The sequence below is a fragment of the Callospermophilus lateralis genome, chromosome 2 (genome assembly GCF_048772815.1).
Source record: "Callospermophilus lateralis isolate mCalLat2 chromosome 2, mCalLat2.hap1, whole genome shotgun sequence".
NCBI classification, from domain to species: Eukaryota; Metazoa; Chordata; class Mammalia; order Rodentia; family Sciuridae; genus Callospermophilus; species Callospermophilus lateralis.
The window spans coordinates 165,770,075-165,796,335 of record NC_135306.1 but is presented as its reverse complement, the minus strand read 5'-3'; the positions used below and the strand labels follow the sequence as shown (position 1 = coordinate 165,796,335).

The 26,261-nt window shown below is 45.6% G+C and overlaps 1 protein-coding gene across 7 annotated transcripts in view; it reads left to right on the top strand.

Annotated features, from left to right (window-relative positions):
- The window catches only part of Plekha7 (pleckstrin homology domain containing A7), a 206,555-nt gene that overhangs the window by 167,459 nt on the left and 12,835 nt on the right, over window positions 1-26,261 (top strand). For 5 of the 7 annotated variants that reach the window (XM_076846944.2, XM_076846946.2, XM_076846943.2 and 2 more), the window contains 12 exons: window positions 774-1,296; window positions 1,817-1,903; window positions 5,042-5,095; window positions 10,922-11,002; window positions 14,578-14,646; window positions 14,821-14,901; window positions 15,490-15,639; window positions 16,232-16,333; window positions 22,028-22,136; window positions 22,288-22,514; window positions 25,660-25,848; window positions 25,945-26,062. In XM_076846944.2, the coding sequence (XP_076703059.2) occupies window positions 774-1,296; window positions 1,817-1,903; window positions 5,042-5,095; window positions 10,922-11,002; window positions 14,578-14,646; window positions 14,821-14,901; window positions 15,490-15,639; window positions 16,232-16,333; window positions 22,028-22,136; window positions 22,288-22,514; window positions 25,660-25,848; window positions 25,945-26,062 (1,790 nt within the window). The remainder of the gene's footprint in view (window positions 1-773; window positions 1,297-1,816; window positions 1,904-5,041; window positions 5,096-10,921; window positions 11,003-14,577; window positions 14,647-14,820; window positions 14,902-15,489; window positions 15,640-16,231; window positions 16,334-22,027; window positions 22,137-22,287; window positions 22,515-25,659; window positions 25,849-25,944; window positions 26,063-26,261) is intronic. The other 2 variants (XM_076846949.2, XM_076846948.2) reach the window with 1 other exon arrangement.

The window sequence follows — 26,261 nt, the reverse complement described above, 5'->3', positions numbered from 1 at the left end:
TTTCCCTGTGAGAAGTTGATCGAGTGTGGACAGCAGTGGGCTGGGACCAGGGTGAAACTCATTTTCAGGCTCCAGCAGGTGTGGGACTGTGATCTGACAGAGAGTTGCCTCCTTAAAGTTTGAGCCCTAGGCATCTGGCTTGCCCCAGCTGAGTCCTAGCCCTGGTAGGAGGAGGAGTAAGAAAACACCAGGGCTGCAAGATGCATTGAGGCCAGGTGCAGGAATTTAGATTTGATTTCATAAATCTATGGGGAAGTTTCTGGAGTATGGGAGTGATTGGATCAGAGCAGGTGACTGTTCAGGTTAGGAAAGATTTATGAAGGTCTTCCAGTAATCTGGGTGAGGTCATTAATCAGTATCTAGACTAGAATAGTAGGAAAAGGAAGGAACTATGGCAGCCATTTCCTTTAAGAGTCTCCAGAACTTGGTCCTAGGATCCCAGGCAGAGGGAAAGTCTCAGGAATCCAGATGTACAAAAGGCCTTTTCTAGACATGAGCACACCCATGTGTGCTGCTGGCAAGAGGGACAGAAGGATCAGGCCATTCAATCACACTACACTGGAAGAGAGGAACATGGGGCAGATGGTAGGGAGCTGGCAGACAAAACTACTTTTGGAGTCTTCTCCAAAAGTAGTTGGAGTCTGGAGTCCTGGGTGTCTGCTTTATCATTATTTTGGGTTCTTATAGGACTCCCCGACGTGCCTGGTTTTGTGGATATGCTGAACTCTGTTCCCTTGCTTGATGGCCTGACCTGTCCTTCCCTTTCTCCTCAGCCTTCCCTCAGACCAGACACTTCCTCGCCAGGGTCCTAGCCAACCCCTGTCCTTCCCAGAAAACTACCAGACTCTGCCCAAGAGTGCCCGACACCCCTCAGGGGGCTCTTCACCCCCTCCCCGGAACCTGCCAAGTGACTACAAATACGCACAAGATCGAGCCAGTCACCTGAAGATGTCCAGTGAGGAGCGCCGGGCACACCGGGACGGCACCGTGTGGCAGCTGTATGAGTGGCAGCAGCGCCAGCAGTTCCGGCATGGTAGCCCCACAGCACCCATCTGTGCTGGCTCCCTGGAGTTCTCCGACCAGGGCCGGAGCAGGAGCATGCTGGAAGTGCCCCGCTCCATCTCTGTGCCTCCGTCTCCCTCTGATATCCCTCCCCCCGGACCTCCAAGGGTCTTCCCACCTCGGCGGCCACACACGCCAGCAGAGAGGGTTACTGTGAAGCCACCGGACCAGAGGAGGAGTGTGGACATCTCACTAGGGGCTTCTCCCAAGAAGGCACGGGGCCACACCATCAAGGTGAGGCTTGAAAACCTCTGTCATGTGCCTGGGGTCTGGCCTTTGGGTGTCAGGAACCTCACTTGGCTTGAGTATAGATTTGAGCTAGTGAAACTAATAATAATAGCTAACACTTATGCAGTACTTTTGGAAGCAAGTGTAGTTCTAGAAGTTTTATTTTAATTCTTACCAAAACCCTTTGAAGTAGGTGCTATGATGAATCCATTCCACAGATGAGAACTCAGAGGCATTGAAGAGAAAATAACTTGCACAGGTCACACAGTCTGCTGCTCAGCAGGCAGGAAAAGATGTCTGTGCTCAATCAGTTCAGTTATTTACAGCCCAACATAACTTTTAACTCTCCGAGGGGTTTTCACAGTTTTCTGTGCTATACCCTTTGAGGAAGATATGTATTCCTGTTTTATATACAGGAATCTGGAACTCAAAGAGGTGAAGTGGCATGTGGTAGGCTGACCTGGGAGCAAGTGCCCAAGGCCTCCTTTCCTTGCCTCACTGTGACTTTTTGTCTCCACACCTGCAGAACTCTTCTCATGTGGACCGACGCTCCATGCCCTCGATGGGTTACATGACCCACACTGTCAGTGCTCCCAGTTTACATGGAAAATCGGTAAGCTGCCCCTCATCTTCTCCTCCAGGTGAATGATAGGATACAGCCTGTGAGGACTTATCTACTGGGGGTTTTCCTCTTCCCTGAGTCATGCAGTCTACCCCTGTTTAGAGATGAAGAAACTCAGGCTCAAAGGAATCCGGTGACTTGCTTGGCATCATGCAGCTGGCCCTTCAAAGACGAACTTAAGGGGAAGTCCAAGGGAATGTTGGACTCGGCTTCTCTTTTTAATAGAATTTTGTCAAAAGCATATTCCAGCCACTTGCTGTCTCCCAGTAGTTCCTCTCCTTTTTTCCCTGGTCTTTACAATGATTAATTAACTCTTCCTTCAAAGTTCGAGTCTGGGGACTGGGAGTGTAGCTTAGTGGTAGAGTGGTTGCCAACGTGCAGAAAGCCCTAGGTTCAATCCCTAGCACCGCAAAAAAAAAAAAGTTATTTTTTGTTTTTGTTTTTTTAAAACCAACCTCAAGTCTGGGTGAGGTTGCACTGTTGGTTGCAGCTTTCCTGAGAAAACAACTTCCTGAAGCCCTTTGCTACCAGTGCCTTTATTTGTCCTAATGACAAAATTACTGCAATCATTACTTAGTGGTGTCGCATCAGTGCTATCCCGGCACCGGGGCGAAGAGTGTAATTAAAGTGGCGTGCCCCTGCAGTGGCTAATTTCTTCCTGATGTGTCTACACACCTGCAGCTGGAGGAGCTCTCACTGCTTCTCACCCGGTTGCGGCGGCACCAGGCCAAGTTGGCCAGTGTGCGAGATTTCGCTGTCGGCCAGTTACTGCAGCGCTACCTGACCTTTCCCACCTGCCAGGTCAGCGCTGGTGGCTTCTCCCAGGGCCGGGGTGTGACATGCTGGCCCATGATCCCCTGTGCTGTGCTCTGGTCTGTCTTTTCTGTCTGGCTCTCTCCCTTATTCCCTGCCTGTTTGCTTCTGGGTGCCACTGCCATATGCTGCACCAGTGGTGGAGCCTGCCCTCTGGCATTGGGGAGGGGTCTGCATGTGGTGTGAGGAACCTGAAGCGTGGCTTCGCAAGCCGTACATAGTGACTGTGAAGCTGGTGTGTGGTTGTGTCTGAAGGGCTATGCCAGCTGTCAGCCTACTTGCCACCTTGGGCACTCCTTGGGATGCTGAAAGACACATGTGGGTCAGCCTGGAGGGAGAATACAGGGGCCTTCTCTTTTCTGGACAGTGCCCTGCTGACTTGCAAAGCATCTCACATTTCATCCTGTTGAGCTTTGCAGTACCATGGGAGAGCTTAGGTGGGATGAAATTTTTATCACACACACACAAAGCAAGTAGATCCAGAAGGGGAGGGGACTTGTCCAGGATTCCTTGCAAAACCTATCTGTTGCAGTGTTCTAAACAGTGTCCAGGACATTGGGCTTTGCAGTCAGTCTCTTTGAGGACTGGCCAGAGAGTTGCTCTCCCAAGCATCTTGAGCAGCTTGAAGAAACGGATTTCTCCCCTGAGTTGTCCTCAAGTAGGGATAGGTTCAGCCTCTTGAGGCTGGTCCCTCCAGGCTGCACAGAGGTAGATGGGATAGATGAGGGTGATGGAATTGTCACCTTCCTTCCCTGTCCTGTTTTAGCAAAAAACTAAGAGACTCGGGAATGTATTTAGAAAAATGAATGTAAGAGCTATGAGGTGGTACATTCCTGTAACCCCAACTGCTTGAGAGGCTAAGGCAGGAGGATGGCAAGTTAAGGACAGTCTGAGCAACTTAATGAGACCCTGTCCAAAATAAAATTTTAAAGAAGTCTGGGGACATAACTCAGTGGTACAGCACTTGCTAGCATACATAAGGCTCTGGACTCAATCCCCAGTACTGAAGGAAAAAAAAAAAAGGAAAAGAAAATGAAAAATGATTGTAAAGGGACATATACAAAAACCATAAATTGTGATTTTTAATAACATTCTCCAGCTCTGTCTTTTCTACTCCTGTGGAAAGTAGTAGGGACTAGGCTGATTGGCGAAGTAGGAATGGAAAAGGGGCAATGTAAAGACATAAATAAGACCTTGCAAGCCATAAGCTTCCTAGACAGTGGTCCTTCAGTTCTTCCCATGTTTAAAAGCACCACCTGAACTTCTAATGTGATTGTTTCACGTCAGGGCTGTGCATGATCCCACCTTCCACAGCCCTGGCTTGTTTAACTGGGAGACCCTCTCTTAATTTCTAAAAATGTGACACCTGGAGCATTCTTAAGCTCTCTCAGCCTCTTAGTCTCACTGTTGGTTTCACAAGAGAGCATGAGTTCTAAAGAATCAAAGAAGCTTTTGTTTATTTTCACTGTTTCTGGTAATTACACCAAAGAGCTCAACAGATAATAGGAGATGCCATAAGCAGATAGGTCTGATCCTGGGACTTCTTCCCCTAGCTCTTGACATGGCCACATTGGCTTCATGCTGAGTAAAAAGAGCAAGACTTCAGGAAACTTCCACTGGCTGCCAATGCTTATTGTTCTGGAAACCACCATCATATTGGGACCTCCTGAATTACCCAAGTCATCTTCCTGACTCTTCTAGGAATTCATCCATGCCAGTCAGGGTCATTTTACTTCATGCATGTGAAGTGGCCCAGTCCAAAGGTTTGATGACAAGAATTGATGGCTAGGGTTGGAACGCAGTGGTAGAGTGCTTTCCTAGCACATGTGAGGCACTGGGTTCATTCCTCAGCACCACATAAAAATAAATAAATTAAATAAAAGTATTGTGTCCATCTACAGTTAAAAAAAAAAAAAAAAGAAGAATCGAAACTGATGTAACCCTAGCTCAGGTATAGCATGTGCTCTTCCAGGTAGACTCCCCCTCATTCTGCCCAGCATCTGCTTCAACTGCTCTGCTGTCCTAGCCCTCTGGTAGGAGCCTTTCTACCAGAATGTTATGCTGTGGGGTGGGATGGGGGGGCAAGCTGGCTTTGCCCACAGTGACCTGCAGTCTCCACTGTGCCAAAAGAGCTCTGTGAGCTATAGCAAGACATTTGTGCTTCCTCCGTGGCCCTGGATGTGTTGGTCTGCCGTGGCCTCTTGTTTCCAAAGCTGTGCAATGTAAATGATTCACTTGTGAAGCCCCTAGTTATGAAAAGTCTTGGTGTTCATACTGTTTGGTTTTCTTTTTTCCCTCCCTGTGTTTCCTGTGAAGGCTGATGATACCTACCTCCAGCTGAAGAAAGACTTGGAGTACCTGGATCTAAAGGTAAGTGGCATCAGGGATCCTGCCTTCCTCTGACACCTTTCTGACAGTGTCACTTCCTTGGAGCTGAGCGCAAAGCCAAAGGCCATGTAGTCTTATCAAATCTGGATCCCAAATGAAGAAATCTCTTAAATGAATCAGAAAAATTTCATTTCTTACAGCCTCAAACTCTGGCTCTCCACAGATTTTTTTTTTTTTTTTTTTTTTAAATTCTGCTATAAGGGATCTGGCTTACATAATGAGGGCCCAAGATCTTGATCTTTTCTCCCCTTGGTCAGAACCAAAGTTCCCCCTAAAATAACCATTCACTTTTTTTAGGAGCCTCTGGTAGGGGCAGGGGTTTGTGTTTGGTTCCTGGGGTGCCACTGATATGTATTTTAGCCACAAGTGGCTTGGTGCATTGTTTGGTTTTGTTGCTGTGGAGCAAGTTGAACATGGAATTATGTGGTTTCAGGGCTTACCAATAACCTCCCTCCTTCATTTAGAGATGAATGCTAGACAACCCCCCCCAGCACAGAGAACTGGTGAAGGCTTCTGTGGAAGGGAGAGGCATTCTGCACAGCACAGAGAACTGGTGAAGGCTTCTGTGGAAGGGAGAGGCATTCTGCCTGAAAGAGAGCTGCTTTTGTTTCTCCCCACAGCTCTCTGAAAGCCCCCACTGTGAACAGCACTCCTTAGGCCTGAGCCATGAAAAGACTGAAGGAATGTGACCTTTAATCAACCAAGGGTGGGTGAGGAGCTTGTGAGACACCCAGGCAACTGCCATGGGGCTGTGCCTCCCATGGTCCCCAAGTGTACCTGGCTTGAGATGTTTTAACATGGGGGTCTCCATCCAGCCTTGCAGAGCAGGGGCATGAATGGTAGGCCCCAAGGCAGCAAATGGGGCGGGGTCTCATGCTTAAGTACCATTAGGGCCTTTCTGATCTCAAATTTTTAAACTGTCTGGGAAAAGAAAATAATCTCCAAATAACAGACTTTTGTACAATGACTGTATAAAGATCTGTTTGGATCCCTTCTCAGCTGAAGTTGTGAAAAGTACCGTGGACTTGTAGGAAGACTTTTTGGAGAAGGTGGCAGATGTGTGGAACATTGAAGAGCCAGGGGTTGGAGTTGGTTGAGGTTAAAGGAAAAGGAACAGCAGGAACCAAGGAGACCCCAAGTATGGTGAAGTGGCAAGGGCCATGGAGTGGAGGCCGAGGCAGGGTCCTGGTTTTATCCTGGTCCTTAAGAAGGAAGGTTAGCACAAAGTCAAACCTGGTTGAGGTCATGAGGAAAAGTAGGAGAGTACTCTCCAGATCACGACATCTTCCTTCCTTCCTTCCTTCCTTCCTTCCTTCCTTCCTTCCTTCCTTCCTCCCTCCCTCCCTCCCTCCCTCCCTCCCTCCCTCCCTCCCTCTCTCCCTTCTTTCCTTTCTTTTTCTTTTTGCTGTGATAGGGATTGAACCACAGGGTCTTAAGCATACTTGGTAAGCTTTCTATCACTGAGCTACACAACCAGCCCCCAAGATCAGGACATCTTCTCAGCTTACATGACAATCAGATCACACAGAGCTTAAGTGACTTAAATAAGGTAGTACCTCAGGATTCAGAGTGCTCAAATGTGACTGTGTGGTCTGAATGTGGCAGACCAGCTCATCATCCTGCATTGTTAGGAAGGCAGGGTCCTTCTCATGAGGCCCATGGAGAGAGGTTCACCAGCCCCCCTATCCCTCTGCTCTGTGCAGTACCATATCCCCATTCCTTGGTCTCTCTGACAACCAGTTATAGCCACCTGCTAGGTTCTTCTTGCCCGTACCCTGTGACCAAGGAGTCAGTCCAGAAGTACCTATGGAGTCTCTACAACGGACTGGGCCTGTGGGAGAGGCTTGGCTCAGCAGCTGCACAGGCATACACAAAACTGTGCCTGGTGCACAGTGCAACTTCAAACAGTGCCTGAGCAACGGCTGTAGGAATTACCCGTCTCCTAATTCCTGTTTGAATGTAATAGCAGACACTCAGAGGTAGTGCTGGAGTGAAGCTACACCTTGAATTTGTTTTATTCAGCTTCATAAAATTTGAGCTATGAGAGATTAGAGAAGGAGAAATTGAGGCGTGGGATAACACAGCAGAACTAGGAGTCCCTGTGTGTCCTGACTCCAAAAAAAAAAAAAATAATAATAATAATAATAACAGTAGAGGGTGTTTTGTGTGCCAGTTACTGCGTTTGACTTCAATTGAATTATTTAAACCTCCAGTAGCCCTATATGAGAGGTAGTGGTATCATCTTTTAAATGACTGAGGCTCAGAGGTGGTAAATGACTTTCCCAGGGCTCCACAGCAGTTATGGGGAGGGGCAGATGGTATTTGGGTATCTCCACACCACGTGGCCTCTCTTAAAGATTGCTTCTACTACTGTGTTTCTGTAGTAGAATAGACTGGGCTCACCAGCAACACTTGTGAGGAGAGATCCTGGCCTTTGCACTGTGTGTATGTGTCATCAGTCTGCTGTGACTGCCAGAAAGGCTACCCCCGCCTGAATGTCCCACTTCAGGATCCAGACAAAGGGAAGACTGAATCAGGGGAGAGGGGCTTAGAGCCTCAAGAACTATTGCTAGGTATTTTAAGTGGAATGCAATACCAGTGGCTTGGAAGGCTGAAGCAGGAGGAGGATCACGAGGCCAGTCTGGGCAGCTAGCAAGATCTTTTCTCCAGGAAAAAAAAAATCAAAAGGGTTAGAGATTTGGTTTAGTAATAGAGTACCCTGGATTCTATCTCCAGTATCACAAAACAACAACAAAAAAGGGAACATACCAATTCCTATATCCAGAAGCAATGTTCCAGGGGCTCTTAGAAGACATTCTATACTAATGGGTGCTTAGAGAGTGTTTACTTCTCAGCATTTTACTTGGTTGTGCCAGGGTGAACAGGACTCCACATTGATCAGACAGCTGTCCCTGCCTGGCCCAGGGTTTGGGGACTTAGTGTCCACTTATGTCATTTAATCCTCTCAGCAACCTTGAGCCATAGAAACTATTATCTCTGTCTTACTAACCAGGAACCCAAGTCTCAGAGAAGTTAAGTAATTTCTGCAAAGCTACATGGCTGGAAATGACTTCACCCCCTTGCATTCTTTTTTTCTTATACAATATACTTTGCCACCCCAGAGTTGTCTTCTTTGACTTGTATTTCTGGCATGTAAGTTCTGCTATTCAGAACCTTCTACCCTAGCAGGCTTAAAAGAGTGGGTGGTATGGGGGACCCATTGTTATTGACAACTTGAATTGGTTTATTTTCAATTTATTTTTAGTTTGTTATTTATTTATTTGAGGGGTCTCAATATGTTGCCCAGGCTGGCCTATAACTTCTGGACTTAATTGTCTTCTTGCCTCAGCCTCCAGGGGAGCTGGAACTGTAGGTGTACTCTACTGCACAGGCTTTGAGTTGTTTTGATGAGTCTGTGAAGGACAGCCAGGAAGGTGAGGTGGAGGAGGGTGTCTGTGGCTGCTCAGGAGGTGCCTTTGCAGATCAGAAAGTTATGGTCAACTTCAGAAGGGCCCATGTCTTTGGTGAGGAACATGCCACCAATGACTTCATGTCTATTGGACTCTGGACTCTTTCTGTTTGAGTCTAAAATCAGTGCTTCTGTGTTCAGGGTCTGGTTCCAAAGTCAGCTTCTGGGGCAGAGTTTTTTAAGTTATTATCTGGGACATCATCTACTTCCAGAACACCTGGAAGCTTGATTTTAAAATGCAGATCTAAGCCTGCTGTGGTAGAGTGCTCTTATCACAGCTGCTGGGGAGGCTGAGGCAGTAAAATTGCTTGAACCCAGGAGTTTGAGGCCAGCCTGGACAATATAATGAAACCTCATCTCTTTAAAATAAAAAAGAAAGAAAAAGAAAAAACCCAAAAACAGATCTGAAGGGAAGGGCTTTATTGATTTAGAGCCTCTGGTACCAGAATTAAGTAATCAAGTTCTGATGTATTCTTGTGCTCACTGAAGTTTGAGTTTTGTTGTTCTAGAGCAGAGATTATTAATCCTGGCCATGAACTGGAACTACCAGGAAGGTGTTTTGTTATTGTTGTTTTGTTCGGGTACCAGAGATTAAACCCAGGGGCACTTAACCACTGAGCCACATCCCTAGCCCTTTTAAAAAAATTTATTTAGAGACAGGGTCTCACTGAGTTGCTTAGGGCCTTGCTGCATTGCTGAGGCTGGATTTGAACTAGTGATCCTTCCAGCCTCCTTAGCCGCTGGGATTTACAGGCATGTGCCACCACATCCAGTTGCCAGGGAGCATTAAATGAATATAGATGTTTGAGTTCTACTCCTTAGAAACTGTGATTTAATACTCAGGTATTACTCTTTGAAAAAAGCAAAAAGAATAAAAGAAAATCTCTTAGGTGTTTGTTATATGCAGCTAGGGTTGAGAGATCTTCAGGCCAGCAGCAATATCCAGGAATTTGTTAGGAATGCAAAAATCTTAGGTCCCATCCTAGACCTGCTCAGTGAGAACCTCCAGGGTGGGTCTCAGCAAATGTGTTTGTTGACAAGCCCTCTAGGTGATTCTGAAGCATTGTAAAGTTTAAGAATTATTGATTTGGAGCGTTAGTTCTCAGTCTTGGCTGCACATTAGAATCACCAAGGAGGGCTGTTGTCATTTATCCTAACTGGAGGCCTAATGCTGGGTTCACAAAATCTGACTATTCCAATAACTTAAGAAAACTGCAAAGAAAGCATGCAAAAACACACAGAAGTACCTTTTCAAAATCCATGACGGCTCTCTGACCTTAAGGGTTAGAGGAAAGAGCAAGCCACTGGAATTCTTTATTCTTATTTAGGGGACACACAAGGGGAAGTTCCATGGAACATTCTATCTCCAAAATGGCAAAGGGGTAGGATTACAAAGGAACAGGTGAGTGTGACTCAACCCCACCCAGTGACGCCTACTCTTGGAGCCACACCTCATTACCCGAGTGGAGATAAAGCCCAAGTTATTACTGGGCACAATAATTGTTCAGTATCTCTTGCTCAGGACTAAAGGGCATGTATTTCCAGAGCAGCTCCTGACAGAGGGCTTTGAAGAATCCCTATGCTGGACTGAGGGTATAGCTCAGGGATAGAGTATTTGCCTCATACACATGAGGTCCTGGATTCAATTCCCAGCATTGGAGGGGGAAAAAAAAAAAAAAAACAAAACCCTAGTGCTCACTCAGGTTCCATTCCAGAACAATTACCTCAGGATCTCCTGGGGTAGGACTCAGAGATCAGTATTTTTAAAAGTTCCCCAGGTGATTCCAGTCTTCAACCAAGGTTAAAAAATCCACTGTCCTAGAGGAAGAGAACAATGTTTCTAAAAGGAGGTATAAGTATTTGGAACCTTTGGTGTAAGACATCATCATTTAGGTGCATCCCTTGGGTGGAGATAAAAAGTCCAAAGGGACTTAAGTTGGAAAACGTTGGGCAGCAGTGAGGATAATGCATTGGCACAACTCTAAACACAGATTTGATATCTCAGAGAACATGCTGAGGGAGGCAAGGAAGAAACAAAATTCTCCTTTGTCTTCTGTGGCAGAACCAGGAAGGATATGGGCTCTGAAGCAGTCCTGTCACATAAACAGCCTGTACAAGATCCCTTTGGCCAGGGCTTTAGTGTGCTCCATTTCACAGAGGAGTCTAGAAAGGTCCCAAAGCTGGGAATAAGCATCACCAAGATTCATTTTAATTGCGCTACGCACGTACGTCCTCCTTAAGGTTCCCCTTCTCCAGTTCCCCAGGTTCTGGCTGCTTCAAGTGTTGTCTGATGTCTTACCTGTTACGTTTTGTTGTATTTGCCTTTTTGTTTGGAACAGATTAAAAATAATGAACCTTTGATCAACGTGCTTTACAAAGTGCTGAAGAAGTCAGCACGGGGCTGTCGGCCCAGGAGAAGCGTAAGATGATCTGATCCGTGTCTCCGAGTGGGGCCATTCCATTGCTTCTAGCTCAGTGCCGGCTCCATCACTCGCTTAACCAGTTGCTCTCCTGATCGCCCCAGGCTTCCTGCAAGTCATTTCGGTTTATTTTCTTTAAATGAAGTTCTCTGCAGCATTGTGGCTGATGCACCAGGCTGAGCTACTCATCTGTGGTGCTCTGTGACTCCCATCTTATGTGCTGCCAGCGGGTGGGGAGCTTGCCTGGCTTGCCTCCAGCTTGTGTTGTGTTTCCATTCTCACTTGTCTGCCTCCATGGCGAGGGCTCATCTAGACAGGGTTGAGCATGAGTTTCTTGGGAGGGAACAGCAGTTACTGGTCCCTTGGAGGAGCCAGGGTATCCTCAAGAGTCCACCGTGGCCCTGGCCTCTTCTTGAGGCCAGGTAGATATTTGGATAACAATCTGGGGCTGGACTAGAGTAAAACCAGCCACCCATACCCGCTTTGACTGACACAGAATAACCACAGACTACAACATGGCCAGCCTTCCAAGGGAGGCTGCAGGTTGGGGAGCAGGTGGTGTGTCCAGCCATTCTGGGCCCCGAGAAGGTGTGTTGGGATGTGGTGGAAGAGAGGTAAGATGCCTGGTGGGGGGCTTTGATTCCCCTCTTGTGCAAAGATTCTTTCAAATGGATGAGCACCATGAATGTTCACTTTTTCTGGTGACAGATACTGGGGTTTTGCATTGTTGATGTCTAAATGGATTTAAACATTGCCATCACAAAGCATAATTTTAAAAGGAAACTTAGCTTTAATATATTACATATGGATATAATATTTCTTAGTAGCCTCTACTCTCTGAAATGGAACTAATTTCAGACACTTAAAGGGCCTCTGAGCTGTGTGAACAGGCATCAGGTAGCCCGTGATCTGCAGCCTGTGGCCTTTACTCCATAGTAACAACCTACCTTATTTTGAAAAGTTCATGAACTCAATAAGTGAACATTTTCTGAATATTCTTAGTGTACTGGGCCCTGGCTGTGCTTGGGGGATTCAGAGAAAATCATCCCAGTCTCCACAGTCACCCCTACTTAGGTTACCACATAGTGGGGAGAGTAGATGAGTAAGCGGAGCATTGTAATCTGATGTGCTGTGTATCACAGTCATGACAGACACAAGCGGGGTCAGGGGTGGGGTGAGACATCCTAAAAGGCACCAAGTCCAGTCAGAAGGGAGGGAAGAGATGTAAGTACTTTGCCTCTGTTGAGCTTTTAAGTTCTTTGAATCCCTAACTCACAGTATCTTATAAGTGGCACATTAAAAAAGATGGAAATATATTTCTTAGAAAAGAGGGAGTGCTGATATCCCGAGAGAGAGAGAAAAAAAGATTGAATGTATATTCAGTATTCTAGGAAGGCATTGAAGGACATGCTTTTAGAAAGCTTTCTATCAAAAAGTTTTATTTAGAAGATTCAGCTTTTTCAAAATGCCTTTTTTGTGTATTTGTAGAATATCTCATTTCTTTCCTGATAGTGCTAGATAAATGAGGCATTGCTCAATTAGATTCTCTGCCTTGTTATTTAAGTACCAAAAAGATATCCTTGGTAAAAATCTTCAATGAAATATGGGAAAGAATTTTGCTGGAGGGAAAAATCCCCAAAGCATATCTCAATTTGAAAGTGATTTCTACCTAGGAAATGAGTGAGAGTCAGCCCCCTTGGAGAATAGACAAGTTCACTGTCCTCCACTTTGATGAAAGGGTTCTGAAGACCTCACCCACTTTCATCTGCATTTTCTCCTGGGTTCCCTGAGTTCAAAGCCCAAGTCCTGCCTAGGACATCCAGCAGTTTGTGGTTCACCAGGATTAATTCCATGCCCTTTCTTCTCGCCCATCTTAAGGAGACACATGCTGTTTGTGGATTATTGTAGGTATCCATGTGTTCTATGACTATGTATGTATGTATATGCACATAATCTGCCAGTTTGGGGACTCAAATTTGGCTGAGTTCTTCTCTTTCCAGGAACTTACACTGACCTACATATTTCCCTTTGATCTACGTAGAATTGGTTAAGCATTGTTTAGTGCCTTCCATTGTGACAGGCCTTATGTTCAAGACTATATTGCAAAAAATAAGACTGGTCTTGGCCCAGAACTGTGTGACCAAAGGGATCATGAGAGAGGGGCGGGGAGCAGTTCTGCAGTCCAGAATCAATTCTCAGCTCAAGGCAAGAAGTCTTTTGACCTTGGCCTTAACTTTTAGGATTTATTGGTCATTCTCAGTAGTAGCATAGGACCCTTGGGCACACTTGAGCTCTAAGGAGAAGGATAGCTAATATATAGCTCCCAATTCACACTCACTTGCTGGAGCTCCCAAGTGGAGTGGGGAGAAAGCAATGGCCCTCTCTCCAGCACCTGTCTGTGCATTCACGCTGGGACCCTCTGCACGGTGCATATACCACCTGTCTATGGTTAGTCCTGCCCTTCATTTCTCCTAGTCAGAACTGTAAAACATGTCAGAGAGATCATCTCCCGTACATGAGGTTCATTAGGCCTTGCTATTCCTGACCTTGTCTTGGCCATGAATGCATCTGTGAAAAAGCCACTCCCTGCACCCCTCTACAACTTCTGACAAGAAAGAAATTGGGAGGAAATGGAAGCATGGGATATAGAGTTGGATTCAGCTTCTTGGGAGTCAGAAATGGGCAACATGCTGCACTCTTCAGGTTGAGTGAAGGACGGAAAATGTCAAATCTCTTTTACCCTTACATTTGGGTGGCTTTGTTTTCCTTTCTTGAGGGATGAGGAAGGTTGTAACTTTTCTATGGACACTTCTGAAAAGAGACCTAATAGAGAAAATATATGGAGTATTTAAGAGTTTCATCTCCTGAGTACCTGATTCTAACTGCAGGTGTCAAAGCCTCTCCAAGGCTCAGGGCTGAAGACAGCATATAAAAGCTTTTTATTTTCTACAGACACTTCTGGAAAGAGAGGAAGGTTGTAACTTATACAAGTACAACCTAGCCTCAATTACTCAGGGATCAACTATCCAAGTTCCTTCTTCTTTGGGCAGGTCTTTTTCTCAATTAGTTTAGGGTGTGCTGACCTTACTCACAAGGAAGGAGGCTGCTCAGACTTCCTTAAACTGAGGCTTGACAATGCTCAGGGAATTTGACCCTCCTCGCCTGTTGACTCCACTACTGTAGGCTGGGGGGTGATGGACTTCTATAACTTGTGTCTGTTTCAGTAATAAATCTCAATTTTATCAGTGGCATACCTTCCAAGATTCATACTGACTTATCACACTCTTTTTGGGCAAGTATATGCTTTTAAAATTGATGATTATGTAACTTGAACATCTACATTTTCTTTAGTTTGAGAAATTTACAAGGATCACAAAAAGTTTTTAGTTTTTCCCTAAAATGAAATAGACATAGAGATCAAGCAGATGTTGCTTGAATTTTTGCCCCATTTGTGCCACGACCCTCTCCTGCCACTGCCCAGACTTTCACACCCCTCCACTGCAGGGCTGACTTTCCTTCCAGAGTTCTGATTCTAAGAACCACAGTTAAGTCTTCTTTAATTGTTCACCTCCCAGATGACAGGCCGAGACCTTCTCAAGGATCGAAGTCTGAAGCCTATGAAGATCGCGGAGAGTGACATTGACGTGAGTGAGCAGAGTGACAGGCTGATCCCTCAGCTGCCTCCTGACCCAGACCCAGCGAGGGCAGCTTCCAGAAGGGTTTGGATGGTTCTGTAGCTAGAGGCTTTCTGCTCTCATCCCCAGGCCATGCCCTGTTCTCGTTCTCCCAGGCCCTCCTCAACCAGTTTTTGCTTATAGGTCAAACTGAGTGTCTTCTGTGAACAAGACAGGATCCTCCAGGACTTGGAAGACAAGATACGAGCCCTCAAGGAGAACAAAGTATGCATCAGTTTGCATAATCTTGGGATGGGTGGGGGGACATTTTGTCACTGAGTTTTTCCTGAGACATTGACTGAACTCTCATTTTAGTATTGAACAACATGATTACTTTATCCACAACAGTGCCTTTGCTTTAAGTGATGCTTCTTTGAGGGTTTCTCCTCTCAGCTTACTTGTTCTAGATACCGTCACTCCTCCATTCTCCTCGGGCCCATCTCTCCCCGGAGGCCCTGAGAGATGAGCCTGGGAGAGGAGCTCCGCTGGTTTCTTTGTGATGACCCAGGCATCCAGGCCCTAGGGAAGGGGCCCAGAGTTTTCTATCAACTCTTTCATTTATCTTCATACTTTACCCCATAAAGAGTTAGGTGGCTTTATGTCCATTTTATAGATGAGGAAACTGAAGCACAGAGCTGTTAGAATTTTTGGCCCTTCTACAGAATCAGAACTGGTATCAGATGCCCTGCCCCTCAGCCCACAGCTAGTGTCTTCAGCCTTAGTTAGATCCAGCAGCTTTCTTTGTTCCTGGTATGGAGAGGCCTCTGGGGGCTATTTTCTCATCCTGTTGCTCTTCAACCCTTTCTGGTGTAGGACCAGCTAGAATCTGTGCTGGAGGTGTTGCACAGACAAATGGAGCAGTACCGAGACCAGCCCCAGCACCTGGAGAAGATTTCCTACCAGCAGAGGCTGCTGCAGGAGGACCTTGTCCACATCCGAGCTGAGCTGTCCAGAGAGTCCACTGTGCGTGGAGGGTGGGGAGGGAGGCAGACACTTCCCCGCAGAATGGGCAGGCCACGGGCTGCTGTTCTCATCTCCTCAGCTGAAGTTGAGGTGGTAGCCAGGGGAAAGTCTTGGAACAGAAGAACTTCTCCAGCCCACCTCTCTACAACAGCTTTTTCAGGGGTGACAAGTCTGTTTCCACCTGTGCCTTAGATTGTTTTCTATCAGGGGCTTCCAGATGACTGAGGACACTCAAGGACCCAGATTACTCAGAGCAGCCTGTAGGCTGTATTCTGATCTGTGTGCAGTTAATTCTAGGCCATCATAATTTTCACGTTTTCGTTTCTGAGTCTGATGTGGGTGCAGGCCCTTCTGCAAGGGAAGGGAATTAAAGCGTTCCTGAATGGAAGAGGGGACAGTGCCGGTGGCCAGGGTCAAGTAGCACATTTGTTCCTACTCTGGTCTCTGTCCCACCAGACCTGCTGAAGGCCCATTGAGTCCCCTTCCCACTTTCCCTGACTGGGTCAGCTCAAGGTCAGGAGCTCAGGTGCTCTTGAGGCCACTTGGGAGGCCAGGGATAACTTGGAACAAGAAGCATTTCCTTGGCCAACAGGAGATGGAAAATGCCTGGAACGAGTACCTGAGGTTGGAGAGGGATGTGGCGCAGCTGAAGCAGACCCTGCAGGAGCAACACAGAAGAGCCTTTTATTTCCAGGTGACCAAGGGCTGCTCATCCTTCTGATGTATGGTTGCCTCTGAGTCACTACCCCAGAACTTTCTCTTCCTTAGCCCTGTAAAGTGACCCCCTTAAGCGCTCCCTTGAGGGATCCCTTCCTTCAACTAGGCCATGATGAGAAGCCTTACCCAAGATTTCCTGCCTCTCTGCTCTCAGAGACAAACTCTTGTTTGTTTTGGAAGGGGTTTTCTTCTGATCCTTTGGAGAAGTAGACCAATACCAACCTGGAGCCCTTTACAGAGACGGAGCTGTGAGAGTGATGTGTGTTTCCTTCTTGAGTTCCTTAGACAGATTAGACAGTAGCAGGAAGCCCCACCTGTGTCCTGCCTCAGATTCCTGAAGATAGATGCTATTATCCCTCTGCCTGAGGAGGGAATATGACCAGTCCATTGAGGTGCCTCTGGTCTCCAGGCATTCATTTGCATTTCTGGAGGCCAGTCTGGGTGATACCTATCTTTGTGGACCCTGCCTCACCTGGAAAGGTGACTTTAGAGCTTTGCCTCCTTACCTTAAAATCCAGGCCACCCCCATGGACAGTAGCCTCTGTCTCAACAAAGGTGAGACAATGAAACGCCCAGTAAGGTTTCTCTTCTTCCAGGTTGGGTCCCCCGGCTGCCCTCCGCAGATTGTGGTGCCCCACCAGGTTGCTACCCCACCCTTAATTTTTTTTTCTTTTCTTTTCTCTTCTCTTCTCTTTTCTTTTCTTTCTTGTGTGTGTGGTGCTGGGGATTGAACCCAGGGCCTCACACATGCCAGGCAAGCACTCTACCACTGAGCGACCTTCCCAGCTCTACCCACCCTTACATTTTTAAAAACGGAAAATGACCTGCTTTCCAAATCAACTTCAGATCTCTATCTTCTTCTTTCATAAATTCTGTTTATTGAATTCAGCAAGTATTCATAGAGGCTTTTTTTGTACCATATCATGCCAATTTTGTTGGGAAGCTAATTGATGACTTAAGTCTACATTATACATACTAATTGAAGACTTAAGTATGAGATACCATGTATTGTTTTTGATACATGTATACATTTTATAAAGTTTATAACAGGGTAAGTATGTCTGTCTCCTTCAATATTTATTATCCCTTTGTGGTAAAATATATGTGGTAAATTATATTTCTTCTTCTTCCTTTTTTTTTGAGATTTATATTGTATCATTGCTACCTACTGTGATATTTGTCAACTTTTGAGATGTATCTCATACATACTATTTCATAGCCTGGATATTCCCTACTTTATTTAGCCATTGCTCTCCTGGTGGGCATTTAAGTAATTTCTAGCATTTTGCTTTTGTAAATGGTGCTGTCATGAACATACTTGTAATTGCCTTTTCAGACTCATTCATAAGCATTTCTCTAAGATAGGTTCTTAGGAGTAGATTTGCTAAGTTGAAATGAGACACATCTCACAAGTTGACAAATATCACAGTAGGTAGCAATAATACAAATATACATCTCAAAAAAAAAGGAAGAAGAAGAAAAAATTATTTCACATATTTTACCACAAAGGGATAATAAATATTGGAGGAGACAGATATGTTTACCTGTATACAAATAAAATGTATACATGTATCAAAACATTACATAGACCTCATTAGTATGCATAATTTTAATGTTTTTATGTATCAGTAACAATTTTTTTTTTTTTTTTTGTACCAGGGATTGAACTCAGGGGCACTCAACCACTGAGCCACATCCCCAGCCCTATTTTGTATTTTCTTTAGAGACAAGGTGTCAGTGAGTTGCTTAGTGCCTTACTTTTGCTGAGGCTGGCTTTGAACCCCCTCCTGCTTCAGCCTCCTGAGCTGCTGGGATTACAGGCATGCACCACAGTCACAAGTATTTTTAAATACAAAAAAGTTAATAAATATTTCCACATTGCCCTCTAAAAGACTGCACTAATTTACTCTCCCAATCACAGTGACTGAGAATGCTGAGTCTGTTTGCTGTATCCTGGCCAGCGCTTGATGTTATCAGTCTTTTTAGTTTTTACCAGTCTGTTGGCTAAAAATGACATCTTGCTTTAATTTACATTTATTTAATTAGTGGTAAGTTAAACTGTGTGTGTGTCTTTGTGTGTGTTTTACTAGGGATTGAATCCAGGGGTGCTCTACCACTGAGCTATATCCTTAGTCCTTTTTTTTTAAAAAAAAAAAATATTTTTTTAGCTATATTGGGCACAATACCTTTATTTTACTTATTTTTACGTGGTGCTGAGGATCGAACCCAGTGCCTCACACATGCTAGACGAGCGCTCTACTGCTGAGCCCCAGCCTCAGCCTCTTTTCTTATTTTTTGAGACAGAGTCTCTCAAATGCTCAGGCTAGTCTTGAACTTGTAATCTTCCTGCCTCAGTCTCCCAAACAGTTGGTATTACAGGCTTATACCACCACTCTAGGCTTAAGTTAAACATTTTAAAATATGATTATTGGGTATTTGTGTTCCTAGTGTGCTTTATTTCATAGTGATTAAATACATAATAGACTCAGAATCATTTTTTCCCCTCTAAAACATGAATCTGCAGAGTAAAATAGATCTTGTTACAAACTACTTGGAGAATTGAGTCCTTTAAGTTTCTAGCAGATGGACAAGCCTGTGGCCTATGGCTTTGTTTTAATGTTGCTCCATGGCATTGCTCAGGCTTTCTGAGTGTTCAATGACCTAGGAGTCATAAGCCCTGTTTGATCAGGCTCTGTGCTAGGCTCTTAGGTGTAATTCTAGGCCAGGCAGGCTGTTAAAGCCCTAGACAAATCATGAACACTTGGGGTATGCTTGCAACCCATCTGCAACTTCTCAGTAATGGCTTGGAAATTCACCTCTGTTAACCTGGTTTGGCTGTGAGAAAGTTCATAATCTTTTCAGTGAAGTGGGTAGCTTTATTTGTAAAGGTCTTCATGGCCGCCTAGTCATCAAGGAAACCAAGGGATAGAATACCCAGGGAACAGTGTGGCAAGAAGCAGTGATAGGTGAGGCTACCTGTAGGTGTTCCCATCCCGACCCTGGACAGGGAGTCTAAACAGCCTTCCCACCCATGGGGCATAAGGATACAGGGGTAAAACCCTACCTCCATGCTCCCCAAAGCTCCCCCACACCTCATTGTTAAGTTACAAAATTCCATCACCCTTGGAGAAAGAGACTGTCTGGCCTTTGCTCCTCCCTGCTCTTTTACATGTAGAAATGTCAGAAAGGCAAAAGGGATAGGAGAATGGGCTGACAGGAGTGCTTTGCTTGAGAGCTAAGGAGAAGGAAGAGGAGAAATGTTTTCCCTTTAACTTTTTCCAAGCACTCAGCTTGGGGACTTCAATTCTGGAGACCATCCCTGTTGACTTACATACTGTAAGGGCAGCAGTGCGTCTGCGTGTTTCAGGATGGTACTTGAGTGTGGGGCTGAGTTCCAAGCCTGTTCCTTGCTTGTCAGCCCTGAGGGTACACTTTGCTGTTGGGACAAGGAGAATGGAAGCATGAGCCCTCTTGGCACAGGAGCTTTTGGACATCTGCTATCATAGCTGTTGGAAAGTATTTGACTGAGGATTTTACTTTTTTCACTCAATGTACGTGCACTGAAAATCTGCTAAGTACCAGACCCTATGAGGTAGTATCTAGGAGCACACAATCTAGTTGCAGAATTGGGCAGGTTGGTAAGTATCATGTAGTGTGAGAACTCTTCCCGATTGAAGGGCATCCAGGAACCTTGAGAGGGGATGGGGGGTGTGAAACTTTCTTTTTGTTTTGTCTGTCGAGTGGGACCAAGTCTGTCTTCCCTCCATTGTAACTTAAAAATCAAAAGAATACTACATCTGGGTTGGGGTGCAGCGCAGTTGCAGTGCTTGCCAAGTATGTGTGATGTCCTTCACTCAATCTACAGGACCACAAAAAACTACACAACCCCATTAGAAGATGGCCACAACCCCTTAACCACATCAGGCCCCTCTTCATCTCCTTTAGGTCCTCATCCTATCCAATCTTGGTTGTAATTTGTGCATATGATCATATAGTATAGCTCTTTTCCCATTGTACTTTTTATGAAAAATAGTTTTATCATATTATAATCTATATACCACAAAATTCACTTTTTTTTTTTTTTTTTTTTTGGTACCAGGGATTGAACCCAGGGGTGCTTAACCACTGAGCCACATTTCCAACCCTTTTTTGTATTTTGTTTAGAGACAGGGTCTCAATGAATTGCTTAGGGTTGGTTTTGTTAAGTTGCTGAGGCTGGATTTGAATTAGGGGATCCTCCTGCCTCAGCCTCCCTAGTTGCTGGGATTACAGGAGTGTACCACCGCACCCAGAAAAATTTGCCTTTTTAAGTGTACAACTCAGTGTATTTTGTGTATTCACAGCATTGTGCAGCTGTCAGCACAATTTTATAACATTTTCATCACCTCTCAATAGTAGCCCTGTGCCCACTGTCATTCCCTATCTCCCCAATTCCCTACTCCACCCTCGTCAACTCTTAATTCACTTTCTGTCTCTGTGGCTTTGCCTATTCTTTACATTTTACATAAAAGAAACATAACATGGCATTTTGTGCCTGGCTTCTTTTCCTTAGTGTAGTGTTTTTAGAATTCATCCACGTTGTGCACGTATCAGTGCTTCAACACTTTTTATGGCCAAATAATATTCCATTGACCATTGTACTTCTAACTAAGCCTCAAATCCCAGGATTCTGCTCTGACTTTAAAAAGAAAAGTTAAGGGATTGGGGTGGTGGCTCAGTGGTAGAGCACTTACCTAGCACACATGAGGCACTGGGTTCAATCCTCAGCACCACATAAAAATGAAATAAAGATATTGTCTTCACCTACAAAAAAAAAAAAAATATATATATATATATATATATATATATATTTTTTTTTTTTTTAAAGAAAAGTTAAATTCTAGAGGTAATTTAACCTCCAGTCCTTGCCTTCCTCCTTTGCTGCTATGGTTGTGTAAGACAGTATATATATATATATTGCTAAACTATACAGACATACATTTTTTCATCTTAACCATTTTTAATTGATTAATTTATTGGCACTGGGGAGTGAACTCGGGGATGCTTAACCACTGAGCAATATCCCCAGCCCTTTTTATTTTTTATTTTGAGACAGGGTCTTGCTAAGTTGCTTAGGGTCTCACTATTCAAGATCCTCCTGCCTCAGCCTCCTGAGCCACTGGGATTTCACGCATGCACTACCCATGCGTGGCCATCCTAACGATTTTTAAGAGTACAGCTCTATATCGTTAAGTACATTCACACTGCTGTTCACCCATCTCCAGAACTTTACACTTGAACAAAACTATTAAACAGCTCCCCATCCTCCCTTTCCCCACTCCTGGCAGCCACTATTCTACTTCCTGTCTCTATGAAATTAACTACTCTAGATACTTCACTCAGTATTTAAATGGAATCCTATAATATTTACAACAGTCTGTTTTTAAATTAGGCAAACTAATTTAGAAATAGGCAAACTGAACTGGTGAAAGCTATTCCAGAATTTCTCCCTAGACCTTGATCCACTTCCCTAGGAGGCTGTGAGCAGGCTTCACCCTAGTCCTGGTACAGTTTCTAAAGCAGGTGCTGCCCCTCAGGATGAGGGACTGTATGAAATGGCAAGATAAATCCTAAGAAGAAAATTCTGGTAAGGAGCTAAGAAGGCAATGAACCACCTGCTTGCCTTCCCCAGGAGAAATCACAGATACAAAAGGATCTGTGGAGGATCGAAGATGTCCTTGCAGGCCTGAGCGCAAATAAAGAGAACTATAGAATCCTGGTGGAATCAGTCAAAAATCCAGGTGAGGAGCATCTCCCTGGGTGTGGGGAATGGGTAGGGGTGGGTGGGATGGCGGTGGAGGTGCAGATCTTTGTGGTACTATCACTCCACTGTTCCCCTGAAGAGTAGCGTCTTTATTCCATCCCATGATTATTTCCCTCCGTGCCCCTTAGAGAGGAAAACGGTGCCTTTGTTCCCTCACCCGCCTGTGCCTTCACTCTCCACTTCTGAGAGCAAGCCACCCCTGCAGCCCAGCCCTCCCACCAGCCCTGTGCGGACCCCTTTGGAGGTTCGCCTCTTCCCGCAGCTGCAGACCTATGTGCCGTACCGACCTCACCCACCCCAACTGAGGAAAGTGACATCCCCCCTTCAGTCACCAACTAAGACAAAGCCCAAAGTGGTAAGTTCTGGTGACTGGGAGCTGAGTGTCTTTTTTTCCTCTCTGGCTGTTGACTGCCCTTCTCTGTCCTCAGATCACCTTATCTTGGGAGGACACAGAAACCCACTGGAGTCCTTGGTCCTGAACAGTTAAGGAGTTGTATTTACCCTGCTCTTGTGCCTTTGCCTCTTGGGACTGGCAAGGTTCTGAGAGATAGTCTAGCCCAACCCTCCCATTTTGCAGTTGGAAAAATTGAGGCCCAGCAAAAAGTGGCTGGACTGAGCGGGGTGGAATTTGTGATTTGTACCGTGTAGGGGGTTGTGTGGCTGTTGGTGAGGCTGTCCCCACACAGGGTTCAAGGAGGCATGCAGAGGCTTGCCTGCAGTTACACAGCCTGGATTGGGCAAGGAGCTCCTTCCAGCAAGAGTATCTTTCTTCCCACCCCTAAGTTGAGCACTGTGCTGGTCTGTGAGGTTGCATGTAGCCCCATGGGGTATGGACAGGAAGGACAGTATCCCCATCCCATAGAGAAGAAAACTAAAGCCCCAGGGTGTTGAAACTCACCAAAGGTCTCCATATTAGATATTAAAGCCAGCATCTCTGTACTCTTCTGTTTTATTCTGGACCCCCAGCCCAGGTCCTTGGGTCAAGTCTGTGGCTCATGTGGGGTAGCCTGCACCAACACCTTGGCTTGCTTGGCATAGAGAGGAGCCAAGCTCTTGGCAAGATCTGGGAACATGGGAGATTTTAAAGAAATAGAAGATGTGGTCAGGTGCCATGATACTTCTACCTCTACAACAAGGCCAGCCTTGTGTGGAGAACAAAAGGGGTCTGACCCAATGGCAGGGAAGCCAGAGCTGAAGGGACCTTGGCTTGTGGGGCTCCTGGTTTTTGCCAGTGAAGGTTTGCAGGAGCCTTGCCTGGAACCATGTGTGCCCAGGGCTTCTGATTAGACTGACACACTGTGCTGGGAAAGCACAGGCATTCCCTGGACCTCACCGTTCATCTGCTTCCCTCTGTGGCCTGTGGCCCAGAGGTAGATGCAGGTGTGGCCTGTGACCCATTCAGAGTCACTGTGAATTTTCCCATTTTGAGATCTCCTTCATAGTCCTAGATCTAAGAAGCAGATTGGAGCACCAGCCATAAAATACCAAAACAGAGAGCAAAGATGTCTGAGGCAGAATGGCTGTGGATATACAGCAGGGTGCCCATCATCTGGGTCGAGGAATAGGAGGGAAAGGTACAGCCTGGGAGCTCGGATGCCTGGAGTCTGGTCCTTGTTCTCTCTCTGTGTTCTTGGGTATGTCCATCCTTTTTCTGAGCTTCAGTTTCCCTTGAGTAGACGATCACAGAGACTTCTCACAGTTGGTCCTCTATGGCTCCTGGGCAGGGCTGTTTCTGCTCAGGTGAGCATCAGGGTCACTGGGGGTCTTTTCTCCTTGTTGTAGTACATGTGGGCTTACCAGTGCTAGCACTTACGTTGCATATGCTGATTTTTAACATCCTGAAAATAACATAGAACAAGAAAATATAATTAAACAACAATGAAGGGACCACTCATGTTATACTAACATCTGGACCAACAAATAGAACTTTGCCCACAAACTTTCAAGGAGTCTTTAGGCGTGTAGGTCCCTTTCAGTTCCAGGCCCCTCCCTTTCTGCCAGAAGTAACCATGATCCTAATTTATGTATAATAGTCCTGGCTTTTTTCTTTTAGTTTGACCATCTGTGTTTTCATCCCTAAGCACTTTAATTATGCTGGTATGTAACACTGAACTGCCTTTCATCTTGCATCTTTTCAACAATATCATTTGTGAGATTCATCCACATCGTTGCATATAGCTATAGGTCTTTCACTTTCATTTGGCTTCTTTTATTGAATTTAATGTCATTTTTAAATTAGATAATCTCAAAAGAGTGTAAAACCAAAAGATATTTTCTAAATATATGATAAATCATCTCCCTCCCACCCTCTGTTTCTGTAGACATTCTGTTCTCTTCAATCGTAGGCAGTCAGTGTTTTGTGAGTATCTTCCTGAAGAGCTTTGTAAAAATTGGTGATCCCCATGTCTCGTCAAGGTTGGAAACTGCTGATTCTCAGAGAATTAGTGGATATCTTAAGTAGTTTACTTTCTACACATCAATGAATTGTGTTGCTTTAAAAGAATTCTGGTAAATCTTTGCAAAGCAAGCTTGGACTGAACCCTTTCCTGAACGCTGCAAAAATCTGAAAAACAAAGCCAAATGAGGCTAAGAAAAGATGAATATAGGAAGAGGGAGGCGAGATGGTCATTAGTGGGTGTGCATGGTAGTCAGGGGCCAGTCTGCAGATGTGGAGAGGAGCCACAACCCTCAGAAAGCACTGTGAACAAGGAGTTTCAAGGAAAACAGTCACATTTGTAACATCCCAGGGCAGGCAGTGAGTCACTCATCCTATGACTGACTCTTGTGTCTGGAATCAGGAATGAGGAAATAGTTTGTAACCATGCACATTTCTGAGAGAAAGGGCAAGAAGTGGTAGACTCTGTTCTTGCTCAGATCGTTGCCCTGTTGAAGGATCCAGAGTCTGGGCACGAGCAGTGGGCCAGCTAAGGCTAAGCACAAGGGGGTGGAGAACGTGTTTGTTCTGCAGGGTGGGTACTGTCATCAGCTTAGAAATGACACAGAGTGGGGCTAAGGCTGTAGATCAGTGGTAAAGTGCTTGCCGGGCACATGTGAGGCACTGGGTTCAATCCCCAGCACCACATAAAAATAAATAAAGATACTGTGTGTTCATCTACAACTAAATAAATATTTAAAAAAAAAAAAAGGAAAAAGAAATGACACAGAGTTAGCAGCCTGCCTTCTTGTGGTGCATGCCAAAGAACTGGAGTGGACAGTTTGGTACAATGCCAAGTACAGAACCAGGAGCCTTCTTCTTAGATTTGGGGACACAGTACTTACAGATAACACTTTGAAAAATAGAAAATGTATGAGTCAAAGGGAAGAATAAAGTTGGAGCAGAGGCACGTCCCCTCTTCACAGCTTCTCCAGAGGAAATGTTCACACTCTGTTCTGTCTCTGAAGTTTCAGCTCGCTAGGTCCCCAGTGTGGCATTGCCACTCAGCAGTCCTCCCTCCAGCTCCGTTCCACTGGGCACTGATTCTGGTTCTTTTTCCAACCAGGAAGAGGAGGCACCTCCGAGACCCCCACTCCCTGAACTATACAGCCCAGAAGACCAGCCTCCAGCTGTGCCACCTCTGCCAAGAGAGGCCACTATCATCCGACACACTTCTGTGCGGGGCCTCAAGCGGCAGTCGGATGAGAGGAAGCGAGACCGGGAGCTGGGGCAGTGTGTGAATGGGGACTCGCGGGTGAGCTAGAAGGACCCCTGAGGTTGTCCACTGAGAGTGGGGAGAGGAAAGGTGATGTGATGCTGGGCAGGTATGACAGTGTTACACTGCTCACAGGTGGAGCTGCGGTCATACGTTAGTGAGCCCGAGCTGGCCACCCTCAGTGGGGACATGACTCAGCCCTCCCTGGGACTTGAGGGACCTGAGAGCCGGTACCAGACGCTGCCAGGCAGAGGTAAGGCAAGACCCTCTACAGACTCTTTTGGGGGAATCCCACCACACACTGCTTCCACCCCTCAGCCCATAGCTGCCGGCAGCTTTAGGCCAAGGCTTGGGTTGATGAAAGGAAGGACCTGGTTTCCCTTCCTCTCACTTACATCCCGATTCTCTTCCTCTTTTATTTTATTTTTTAAAAATATTTTTAGTTGTAGATG